Source organism: Ambystoma mexicanum, chromosome 5q (genome assembly GCF_040938575.1).
Source record: "Ambystoma mexicanum isolate Mex_15411 chromosome 5q, UKY_AmexF1_1, whole genome shotgun sequence".
Classification (NCBI taxonomy): domain Eukaryota; kingdom Metazoa; phylum Chordata; class Amphibia; order Caudata; family Ambystomatidae; genus Ambystoma; species Ambystoma mexicanum.
Window position 1 is genome coordinate 617,419,585 of NC_090933.1, and position 12,958 is coordinate 617,432,542.

At 48.0% G+C, this 12,958-nt stretch overlaps 1 protein-coding gene across 2 annotated transcripts in view; it reads right to left on the reverse strand.

Annotated features, from left to right (window-relative positions):
- Positions 1-12,958, reverse strand: part of NSMAF (neutral sphingomyelinase activation associated factor) — a 2,198,666-nt gene that overhangs the window by 1,016,790 nt on the left and 1,168,918 nt on the right. For both annotated transcript variants that reach the window (XM_069621092.1, XM_069621093.1), the window contains one exon: positions 6,671-6,734. In XM_069621092.1, coding sequence (XP_069477193.1) covers positions 6,671-6,734 — 64 coding nt within the window. The remainder of the gene's footprint in view (positions 1-6,670; positions 6,735-12,958) is intronic.

Here is a 12,958-nt window from a genome sequence, read left to right on the forward strand (position 1 = left end):
CACGAGGAAGTATCTCGAGTAGACTCCGGAGCCCCGAAGCCTCTTTGGGACGAGTTCGATGGCACCCTTTCTGAGCATCGCCTTTACCTCCAGGAGAAGTTGAGGGACGTGAAGTTCTTTCCTGGCCACGGGGGGGACGCGCGGGCACCTTCTTTGAAACTCGAGCGCGTGGCCCCGGGCCAGGGCGTCCAGCACCCAACGGTCGGTGGAGATGGACTCCCACACGCTGACGAAGCCCGCCAGCCGGCCTCCCACCGGGGTGCTTCGGTGGGGGCCCGACCCCACGGCCGGTTCAATCCTGCTTGGACGCGGCCTTGCCGCCTTGACCTCCTTGGCGACGACGGCGGAGTCCGCTAGACTTGCCTCGTCCTCTGTAGGCCTCTTGCGACGACGAGCGGGCCGCTTGACGGTAGGAAGCGAAACCGCCGCCGGAACCTTTGGAGGCGCCCTTGCCTCCGCCGCTCCGAAAGGGCGTCCGTCGTTGCTGCAGAACTCCAAGGGCCCGGGCCGTCTCAGTATCCGCCTTGATGGCCTGAAGGGAATCGTCCACTGTCTTCCCAAACAGGTTGTTCCCGTCGAAGGGCATGTCCAGGACTCTGGTCTGGACGTCCTGCCGGAAGTCCGTAGCTTTGAGCCATCCACGACGTCGAAGGCAAACGCCGTTGCCCAGCTGGCGGAACCCAGTGTCGGCGATGTCCGTCGCCACGGTGATGGCGTGGTCCGAGGCCACCTCACCTTCCTGCAGGATCTCCAGGGCCTCCGCCCTCTTGTCGTCCGGCAGAAAATCCAGCAGGGGAGCTATCTTGTACCACAGCTCCCTGTCGTAGCGAGCCACGATAGCCAAGGCGTTGGCCGCTTTAATCGTCGTCGCTGCCGACGAGATGACTCTACGTCCCATAGCATCCAATTTCTTTCCCTCGCCGTCCGGCGGGGAAGTCGATGTGGAGGCCGCACCCCCCCCCGCTTTCTTCCTGGCTGCCGCGGAGACGACGGAATCCGGGGTAGGCTGCGCCCGGAGGCATAGGGGGGCCGTGTCCGGGACCCGGTACTTTTTCTCGTACCGGTCTCTTCTAGCTGGCGTCGTGGAAGGGTTCTTGAGGAGGGAAAGGCCCTCATCCCAAATGTCGTCCAACAGAGGCACTGCGAGGACCGTCTTCCTCTTGGCCTCGCGCCGCTGATAAAGGAAGCCTTCCTTTTTCTTCTCCTCAGGGCAGAGTTGGAAAAGCTCGGAAGCCCTGGAGATCATGGAGTGGAAAGATCCGATCTCGTCGGGCGGAGAAGCCCTGGTGGGAGGCGACGACGGAATATCCTCGTCGTATGCCTCGTCGTCCGTACCCGTCGCTGCCGTGTCAGTCCCCGTATCATCCCCTCGGGTGGACGGGGAGGAGGGCTGGACGGGGCGCGACGGTTGAAAAGGAGGTGGTGGATGGATCCTTCTTTTCTTGGTAGGGGGAACACCAGAAGGTCCCGGTTCTGGATCCCCCGACGGGAGAGGTTCCTCCGTCGGTAACGGTAGCCTCGTCCTTATCTCGGAGCATAAGGACTGTATGGCCAACAAAATGGCCGCCGAGTTGTCTTGCGGCGCTGGCAGAGGGGAATCCGACGGGGGAGCAGGGGCCCCGTCGTTATCCTCGACGATGTCGTCGTCGTCACCTGCGTCGGGGTCCATTCCGACGGGCTGGCCTTCTTCCACGCCTAGGCCGTGGCTTAAGACCTCGATCAGCTCCTCTTCTGAGGTTGAGGCCGAATCTACGACGACGCCCTGCCCCCCCTTCTTCCCCACGGAGGGTTTCACGGGGGTCCTATCGATGGGCACAAAAGAAGACTCCCTCCGAGGAGGCAGGGAGATTCTGGGCCCTGAGGTCGCCACCACTGGTGCAGCCTCCACAGGCTGAGCCAGGGCCGCCGCGACCGTTTCGATAGAGGGCTTGGTCGGATGGATCAAGGCCTTCACCACCTTAGGTGCGCTCACCGCCTTATCCTTGAGGGAGGGGGCACTGCCACGCTCCTCCTCTGCCTTAGAGCTCGACCGGGGCCTCTCCAGGAGCTTCGCCGGGTGCTCGGCCTTCCTCTTACCCGACCCAGAGCGTTGGCTCGTGGTTGATGGTGCCGGGGAGGGTGCGCCCTGCCTGGCGCCCGTAGGGCCCGACCGTTCGGCGCTCCCGGTGCCAGCGGACTCGCGGTGCTTGGCCTTATGTTGGGCCCCCGTCGCCGGGGCGCCCTCAAAGGTCTTAGAAGACCGCTCGGATTTCTTCTTCTTCTCGCCAGACGGGCTCTTACCCTCCAGCCAGTTGGCGAGACGTTGATGGCGGTCCTTCATGGTCCGTTCCGACATGTTGCCGCAAAACGCACAGTCCTTCTCCACGTGCGTCTTGTCCTCATGAAGGCAGTAAAGGCAGAAAGAGTGTTCGTCCTCCTTAAAGACGTTCTGCAGCTGGCATCCAGGGCAGACCCTGAACAGCTTTCCGGGCGTCGAGCTTCCCTTCTCCTGGGCCATCTCCGAGACCGGGCCTGAGAAGCTTCTGGAGTCCTCCGAAGTGTAGCTCGACGAAATCTTCACCCTTGAGGGGCGCAGACGAATCCGACACGGGTCCCCGTTGATCGGATGTAGGATCGGTGGAGCTTGAGGCTCTTTTGACCGAAAGAATCGAAGTTTTGTGAAAAAAGCGCGAAAAATAGCACTAACGCTCGAGAGCAATAGCACGAGGATCCCAACACATGAACGTGCGGTAAAAATCTGAAGATGGCTGCCAGAGGCGGTGCTTAGGTGGAGGGCAGTCATTGGCTGTGGTCAGTATGACGCAGAGACCAGTGATTGGTTATTACTACGAAAGACAGATCAGAAACGAAACTGATACTGGTTTTTTCTTTACCGAGGATTCCCAGCCTGACTACGGGGAATATTCATGAGCATGTGAATCCATGCCAGACCCCATGCTGGAGAAAGAAGGACCTCCTTTTGCCGGTAATACTTACCGATGAAAATGGCATTCACAGGGGAAATAGTACAAGGGTGCTGCCATAAGGAGGCTAAGGGGTCCGCAATGGCTGGGTTGAAAGGCATATTGTGCTCGACTGTGGGACTCTCGTCCAAAATGTTGGTAAAATCATACCCCTGAAGAGGGTCAGTGGATGCCTTCAACCCCAGGGTGTCAACTACCATGTGAATCTGCTCCCTGAACTTCACACTAGCGTGGGTATAGAGCTGCTTTTGCTGTAACTCCAGGTCTGGAGAAGTATCCAGACCACTGGCATCATGTAAACCCTGAACCAAAGCCAATAAATCAGCCTGGTCTTCGAAAAAATAGTCAATGCCGACGGCTTCCGTGTAAATGTGGTCGACCGGATCCTCATGCATGGAAGAAACCCAAATCGACAGTGGCACAAAGGAACCATCGCCGACTGTCGGCACTGAAGGCTTGAGGATAGGTTTCGAAGCTGAAGCTTTCGCTGCCAAGAATACTTTCAGCGCTGAGGGATGCTCAGGAAACCGATAGATGTCAGGAGCCTGGGCCCTGCAGCGACTTATTCCTGATTGGAGTAACACCAGAAGACGCTTTCGACAACAACAATGTCAACAGAGTGGCTGGCTTGGGGTCGGGAGCACCGAGCGTGGCTTTTGCCACCAAAAATTGCTGGTCAGAGCCAGAGCTGCCCCTACAGCCGCTTGCGTCTTAAACATTTCTAACAGAGGTCTTAAAACTCTCCCACTCTTCTCGAGTGGTCCTCCCCCTTGCCGAGGGCTTACCTCGTTCCAACAATGAGCTGGACTTGTGTCAATGGCAATGGTATGGTCTCTTCTAGGAATGGCTCCTGGAATGAGACAGCGTCTTGGTCTTCTTACGATGTCGATCTTAACCCTTGACAGGGGTGGGCTCCTCAGTCTCTGCCTCCAAGGACCGTACGAGGAATCGCGCCTGAGACTTGGAGACAGGTTGGCCCAAAGCTAGTTTCCCGGCCCTCTCACGCAGGGATTTCGGCTGCATCTTTGCAGACAACGCGCAGGCCTCTGTGTCGTGACTAGTACCCAGACACCATAGAAAGACATCATGGGGGTCGGTCAGAAATTGTGGCCTCACAATTGCGGCATCGCTTGAAACCTAAAACCCTGTGGGACGACAATGCTTTCGAGCTTTTCGAAGAAAAAAGCATACAAACTACAATAAGAACATTGAGTAAACTCGAGTTGTGTTTCCGATGCAGCGTGCAAATGTAAGGAGACCCTTGGTGGCAACAGTAAAGACAGACACAAGTGATCACAGTTCAACGGTGTTTATTAAACTGTATAGCTAGGTTGGAAAAATGCCTCATCTAAACCTAAATCTAAGATGGGAGCAAGCTACGACCATCAAATAATAAGGCAGGCCTAGTGGCGTCCTGTCAAATAAAAGGGCCTATACTAAAAATTAAACTATTGCCAATCCTTACAACTAAATACAAAAAGAGTGTGGGATAGTATTCATAAGAAAGAAAGAAGTGTTCACAAGTGCTAAGTCAGGATTTGGTAGCCGTGGGTCTCCCTTCCCCATGTTTTGACCACGGGACAAGACAGGAATCCTGAGCACAACAGTACTGTTTTCAGCTATCCGGAACTTCGGTGGTTAAGTCTCTTTTCTAGAAAAAGTCTCATGTGAGGACATGATGTGTTCAAAATAACAAACAAAAAGTTCCTTTCTAAATGCATGTTGGGTGATGACTTTTCATCCCCTGGATCTCCCTCTTCCGGGCTCAGATCCACAAAAGTTCCTAGCGATATCAGGACCTTCGGTTGTTAAGTTTCTTGCTTCCGAGGGCCTGATAGGTTCAAAAATAATAAACAAAAGTTCCCTCCTCCCCCCCTTAGAGTGATGATTCTTCACCCCTGGATCCCCTTCTTCCGGGCTCGGACCCCTTTCGAATGTCAGCCTCCCTCCGTTGGGTTCACTATGGCTTGATTTCAAAAGATTTCATCTGCTATATTCACGTGTCGTTGGGTGATGGCTTTTCACCCCTCGATCCCCCACTTCTGGGCTCAGACCCTTCCCGACTGTTTGTCTCCCTCCGTCAGGTTCACTATGGCTTTTGTCAGTGGGTGATGGCTTTTCACCGCTGGATCCCCCTTTTCCGGGCTCAGACCCCTCTGCAGCTGGCTTTCCCTTAATGTTAACAGTTGTTTTAACTTTCCTTAATTTGCCATTTGCAACTCTCGTTCAACACAGTTCGGTTTCTTATCGGTTCTCCCCTCGACTCACTGGCTGTGATGAACCGCTTGACTTTGCTTGTCTCTGGAGTCAAGGCCGGTACCATGGTAGCAAGCATCTCTCCTTGTTCTGATTATCAGTGTAGGCGTGCTCTGTGTACCGTTAACATCTGCTGCAACACACGCTGGCTATTGTTCGCAGTCTTACGATTCCTTTCAGGGAGGCTTCGCGGGCCTGGTTCAGAAAGGGCAAGGTTGCTTCTCTCCTGGTCACCCTCTCTGTTCTCGCCGCCTTTCTCCTCCTCTTGAACTGCTGTGCATGATAGCTGTCTCGTCATGCGGTCTACCTTGCTCGTTTTGTGCTCTTGTGCTCCCACTTTTATCCCTGTGGGGAAGGGAAAGGGCCGTCGAGTACGTGTGTGGTTCTGGTCAATTTCCTGGCTCTACCTGACCCTTGTGTTGGGACATGTCAGGTAAACGGCTCTAGTGTTAGTCCGTTGTTTTTAGTGGTGTAAGAAAGTGTTTGTGTCGGAAAAGGGGGAGGGTAGATTGTCTGACTATTCTACATGGTAGGCTGGGGAAAGGTGTTATAAGAAGGGGGATATCGCATCTCAGACGTTGGTGTCCTGCTTCCACTCCCCGAGGACCCCTCATCCAGGTGATCCACCCTCATTGGTCCACTCCCAGGAACTGGATCCAATAACGATGGCAGTGTCCTGGCCACCTGGATGAAAGATGCCTGGGGACTAATTAGGGAGACACCTTCAGGTTTCTCACAGCAAGCACACAGAAAAAAGCAACTGAGTCACAGGGCGTAGGGACGTGGTATATATACACGACGCCCGATGTCGCGTCCTGAGCCTTTCGAATGAGAGCCAGAGAAGACAGATCGACGATCGAGTCTAGGTCCACTATGCCACCTGTCGAAGAATTTCCGAGTAGCAGAGCTGGAAGATGGATATCTATCATAATGACGAATCTGCGGGAGAAAAGCAATACATTGAACTCTTTCTTCCTTCATCTTCATTCATATTCTGTTTATGAATCATTGCATAAAATCGGTAAAAATATGTTAAAATAATAGTGAAAAACGAACGGTTCAGGGTAGTGGTTGGTAAATACTTGATGCAGAGCGAGCCAATAGGCTCACGAGGGGCAGAGCATGTGACTGTGTGCCTTGAAACCATTTTCAAAATGGTGATTTGATGTGCAACAAAGGTTTGTAATAAGGATTTATTTTTAAATGTTTTTATTGGCATTTACTTTTAAACATAGAATCATTACATTCATGACGTAGGTCAGAACTTGTATTACAAATCTCTTATGCCATATAGGGCATGGATAACTTTAAACAATAAAACAAGTAAACAAATAACAGTGGTAACTAAGGATAGCCCAGGAGTCTGAAGAAAGGTGGACTGTATGCATAGGTAGTACAGAATTTAAAAACAGCTCAGACAATTCAAAGGTACTGCAAGTTTAAAAACAAACCTGCTAAACATTCTATCTGCTTGATCAAACTTCCCATTTTGTATACACAGCATGTATTCTGGTGCTAGGGAGAAAGAAAGTGAAAACAAATTGAAGTTCTTTAACTGCACTGCTGCTTTTAAGGGTTTTACTGTCAAAACAGCCATCACTGACATCTTTTCTTTTTATTCATATATTTTTTTTAAAAGTGAACAGGATAAGGGATCATCTGAAAAAAGCTATTCTCCCTCACTTTTCTAGTTTCTAACATGCTGTACGAATACAATTTATAAGATAAGAAGCAGGTGAATACTTAAAAACATTCCCAGCGTCAAGCTAATTAAGAAAACAGTGTTACCATGCATCTGGTATACTACTATGCAGACTCTCTCTCTCCAGTAGATCTGTTAAAGAGCAATTTCTATGTCAAATTCACCATATAAGCTGTACGTTTGTTACAATAAAATGGCTATTGTAACATTTTGCACCCTGGTCCTTAAAGTCAAACCACATGTGCATCTTAAATAGTTTGTGTTTTGACATCCCAGTTAGAAATGTCCCAAAACAAAAGTTGTAATCATGTGGTAAAAAAAATGGACCAGTTCATACAGCAAATGCAAACGTTAAGCGTAAAGCAAGAACAAATAGTTTTACCCAACATCCATTCTAGTAACTGATTAAACATTATATATATATATAGTGAAACATGAAGGACAAATGATGTCTGGTTTTACTTTCTTTAGTATACGCAAGGTTGACAGTCTACCTAGAGGTGGTGATATAGAAATGTTTCTACGTCAACTAGAAACCAAGTGTATCCTAGATTTTGACTCCAAATATCTGTCAGGACATAATATTGATGAGGAGCTGTATACCTTTTTAGGCACATGATCATTTCACACATCACAGTTTTTTATGAGAGTAGATTTCCCCATTGTAACCAGGATGCATTTATCTATTTGACAACATAAGCCTTTCTTCAGTTTTTATTTTCAACACTTTTCTTCTTTTAGTACTTAACGGATTGTAGGGTTCACAAGTTCTGTATGTTTTATCAAAATTGCTTGTAATGTTGATTATTCAATGGGTTAAAACTTACTAAAACATTTACTAATATATATATATATATATATATATATATATATATATATATATATATATATATATATATATATAAAAACAAAAATTGACACCGATCCAACAGTCTCACCGCTGGCCACACCCCTCCTGACAGCCACATTTCCCTCCTTCTTAAAAAGCTTGTAACTGTTGGTGTGCTATCCCAGAAGCTGCCCAGGGAAAGAGGAAAAGGGTTCTTTTTTAGACCCATTTCCTTTTAGCCATGGCCATCTTGAAAAGGTTTGGTTTCTTTTTATCAAATGATGCCTTTTCAACAAAACATTTTTTTAAAACTATTAACACTCCAATTGTTTTGACATGGTGCTAATTGCAATAATCACTTTGAGGGTGGGTCATATTGTCTGGTAACAGTGTCGCAACCCTTGGTAATGGTCCTTGCTTTGATCGGGCTGTTAACTCAGGCTGTTTGGCCATACCGGCCAGCATGGTCAGCCCTGTGGTGAACAGTTAGGCCATAACATGATATATAAAGTAAACTTGGTAACTGAGGGGAACATCCATACCTCCCTGAAAATAGAATATATTTGTTTTCACTGAAAAAATAAAACTAAACCAGCAAATAATGAGGAGGGGGAGAAGTCCCCCAACCCTCCGTGCCACTGACAACTTAATTAACCAAACCTACAAAAATGTATTTCAAGAATAGTTCACAGGAGCTATAGCTACACAAAACAAATTGTTATACATCACTCTTATATGCAAGTTAATCGAAATCAACTTCACAAAGACAATATTGAATGTTTATTGTTCCAGTTATTAAAAGTTAATTCACTTTTTTAAGTTAAACAATTTAGTCATACCCATTGGACATTTTGTGAAGGTTTTCATAAATGTTTTTACAACAAATAAAAATGTTAGTTTATTTTTTAAACATTAAACAAGGGTGAGGTATCCCATCTGCTGAGAACGACCATAGGTCAAATACCCTGTTCTATGGAATTTCTTCCACTTAGGAGGGTCTACCCACAAGGTCTGTCCAGCACCCAAATGCTAGGCAATTCTCCTGTCAACAAGAGTACCATCAGCAACCACAGACACCCGTTTTGGTCATGCTGGGCCTCCTCAGTGAGGTGAAGCTGAGCCTCTCTAAAGTACAATAAACAATGGGTCCAGGTCTGTATTACCCTGGATGGAAGAAATCAATAGAACAGGTTATTTGAAACAATGTTCGTTCCCATTAGAGGGGCTTCCACTCTAGCGATATTTTTAAAACATATGTAATAACATTTCTATAAATTCTCTTCATTTTACATTTCATCTTTATTTTTCATGAGATATTACTGGATATTTAAACTTAGCTTTGTTGGCATAGCAGTTTTGAGGCTGTGTGGATGATATCGAAAGTGCTGGTTGTCAATTTATTTTCCTGCTATTTATTTTACCTGTGCCGAAGATCTGGCTGAATAAATCCAGACTAAAGTTTTTTTATTAAAAATGTCAGCATTATGACCGTACTGTCTTTTTGCACTTCGGGGACTTCTACTAGTGTTGTACTTGAAGCTAATGAAAGATTAAATGTGTCACTTGGTCTTCCTAGTCAACCTCTGACAAAGCATGCACAGGTTTGGTATGTGGGAATACCATTTGTACTCTGTCGTGGCAAAACACAGATGAACACATTATTTACCTTAGTAATGTTCTTTCTGGTGTCCTTTTTCTAACAGCCTCATGTTGGAAATGTCTGCACATGTGCAGGTCTGTCCTCAGAAACATTTGTAATCCCCTGGGGCTCACACTGCAGCTTCAGTAAACATCACTGACATTCATGACTCCGGATTTGTTATGTGTGATATACATTTAGCAAATGGGTCACGTCCTACGTTCTGCCAATCTTTCGTGCAGTTGGGAGAACACCTATTCCATAACATCTTTACAGAGCTCCCACTCATGGGAGGCCAAAGTCTGTCTGCTCAAGGCATCCACAATGGCCCTCTCCTTGCTGACCAGATGAGCAGCCGTCAGAGACCCGTTCTCTGGAGCCAAGCACCACAGCCACTTTGGCTCACAGGACAGAGGCAAGGAGCCCAGCACCACAGCCACTTTGGCTCACCGGACAGAGGCAAGGAGCCTACACCACCTCGTTTTTGTTAATGTAGTGCATGGCAATTGTGTTGTCCCTTAGGGCCAGTCTTGCTCGGAACCGAAGCGAAGGCGGCAACCAGGGCCAACCTGATCGCTCTCAACTCCAAACTGAAGTTTTTCTCCGACAGAGGTCGCTCAGATCTTGAAGGTGCGGGCCCCTTGTAGGTGAATGGCCCAACCTTTCAGGGACTTGTATAGTGACTAGTGTCATTTGGGGCCAGAATTGTCAAAACAAGGGCTCTTAAGGCTGACTCACTCTGACCACTATTCCAGGTCCCTGGACACGCGCTGGGACATGCAGCTCTGAGGTGTGCCCCTGGAACTGAGACACTGACAATTGAGAAGCCACTGTAGCAGCCTCATGTATAGCCAGGCTCCTGGCACTATAAGAATGCAGGAGGCCATAAGACCCAGCAAGCACAGGAAGGCTGAGGCTGAAACATTCTCCAGTGATTAGAGGACATGGACCATCTTGAAGATATTCGCTACTCGATCATTGGGTGGGAAAGCCCTGCCCAAGTGAGTGTCCAAGGCGGCTCAGATGAAATGGCGGTACTGGGACAGTGAGCCAGGCTTCTAATTCAGGAAGAAGGCCAAGCTGTGCAACAGGCTGCACTTTCAGTACAATTATGCCGATGTCTGGTCTGTGGAGCGAGCTCAGAAAAAACAGTCTTCCAGATAGTGAAAAACATGAATGCCTTTCCTTCTGAGGCGAGACGCTGCCACTGCCGGCAGTTTGGTGAAGACCCGGAGTGCCAAAGGTAAGACCAACTAACAGGGCCTTGAAGTGATAGTGGTAATTCCTCACTGCGAATCTCAGGTACTTCCTGCACATTCGGTGAATGGGCACACAGAAGTAGGCATACTGCAGATCTAGTGAGACAAGTTAGTCCTGGAAATCGAGGGCTTAAAGAAGCTGAGCTACATAGACCATCTTGAACCTGTCTTTGCACAGGAACAGATTCAAAGGCTGCAGGATCCAGTATGGAATGTAAGCCCGCAGAAAATAGGTGGAGTACCAACCCATGCCTGGTTCCCAGTGGGCTCTGAGTCTATGACAAACCTACTAACAGTATGTGGTCCGGAGGCAAGCCTTGATTGATCAGGGGATTGTTTGGAGGCCATTGAGCAAAAGGAGGAGGGGACAGTACCCCTGGTGAATGATCTATAAGGCCTAGACATCTGATGTAGTAAAACACCATTCCTCGTAGAACTGGGAAATTCTGCCTCCCATAGGGGAGAAGCAGGGATAGTCTGATTCACAAGCTTTGCACCAGGGGCAGCTGAGGGCACAGCGAAGGCCGATAATCTTCCTTTAGGAACACCTCTTCCTCAACCACTGTTAGGGCTGTGCTGCGCTGCACTTCCTTGCTAAAGTTAGCATTCCCTCTGCCCCGTGAGAGTACGACGTGCAGGGATAAAAACTGCTACAGCTGCCTGTGGGGGTTTCAGGCTGCTCAGGATGGATTGCTAGTCTCAGAAAATGTACAGTCCCCTTAGACACCTGGAACATCTGGAACATCTGCAGGGACTCATCGGCCTTAGTCCCTGTGACAAACTGACTTCGGTCCCTCAGGTGTACGAGAGTGGGTAGAGGCTAAAGCACCTACCAAGCCCTCACACTTCTACAAAACAAGAGTGAACACAATCATAAAGGTAAAACAGGTACATTTAAGAGACATACCTCCTTCACCTTTTGTGGTATCGTGGGCAGTGGGAGGGCTATATTCTCAAGAGGGGTGTGAATGTGCAACAGGAGCAACCCACATACCAAAGTACAACTGTCCAATATAAAGGACTGCCCAATCAAGGTTCTACAAAAATATATATACTTTAAACACACCATATGCAAAAGTAACTATGTAGAAAACACCACAAAAATACATACCTGTAAGCACAGGATAATGAGATGTAGCATTTGAGTAAGGAGACGGGGGCAAGAAAGGCAGATAAAAACCACAATGTCCTTCACAAATAATATGTTCTTGAATGCAAAAGGAATGAAAGCAACCTAGCCAGTCTCTATGGCCCAGAAATGGGCCAGGAGGCAGTTATAGTGCAATCATTATTTTGCTGTGTCTTGGCAGTTCAACAAGGGTCTTCCAAACACAGGGGAGGTTGGGACACACCTGCAAGGGTCCTTCAGCATGGTCTGATCCTCGCTACCAGGGTGGCTGGCAGAGGCAGGTCTTGCTCCAGCAGCAGGTTGCCACCACTGCGCCCTGGTATGGTTAGGGAAGAGCTTGTCTCAGTCTTTTCCTACCTGTCTTCACCTCACAACTAGAGGACTTTGGAAAGGACCGCTCTACCAACAGGGTCCTAACAAATTCTTCATCAAGGGCTAAAGTCCTGCGATGAATCAAAGAAGGGATGGGTGACCCCACTCTTTTAAAGGCAATTGCTTACAGGTGATTGGACAAAAACAAGTCTGCTTTTAGGGGTCCAGTTCCTGTTCTTTTAACAATTGTATTTTGTCTTCTGACATCATAGCCAAAGTGCTTTGTGTTAAAGGAAGTGGAGGGGACAAGAGGTAAGAGAGATATAGAGAGAAAGTATGATGGTGGATTCTTCCTTCATCTGGTTTACACACACTCTGTCTACGTTAACACTTCCCGCTTCCCAATAGCATCAACATTTGACATGTGAACCAATATTGGTACTTGGGGTCTTATTCACTGTAGTTGGCTTAGCTCTATCCTGATTCCGGTACATAAACGGGGGACACACACTGACCCTTGCAATTTTAGATTGCTTGCGATGTCGGATTCCAGAAGCAAAATGTTTGCAACATTATTACTGCGCTGTTAGGCAAAGTTTGTATGCAGTACCCTTTGGGTGCACTACACACAAAAGACTACAGGCATAGGAAATCTAACCTTTGGTATAAACTTGTACTACACAGTTTTGGTAGCGTGCTGAGCAGCCAGGCTTATCTCAAGAAAGGTCAATGTGAGCTGCAGGGGAGTTACACAGAGATTCACAGTGCCAAGTATTCAAATAAACTCTTACCCACAAGGTTTCTTGAATAAACAATTATTTATTTATCAGTCAGTTAGAATAAGCCTTCTTCAGAAGGGAGCAATATAA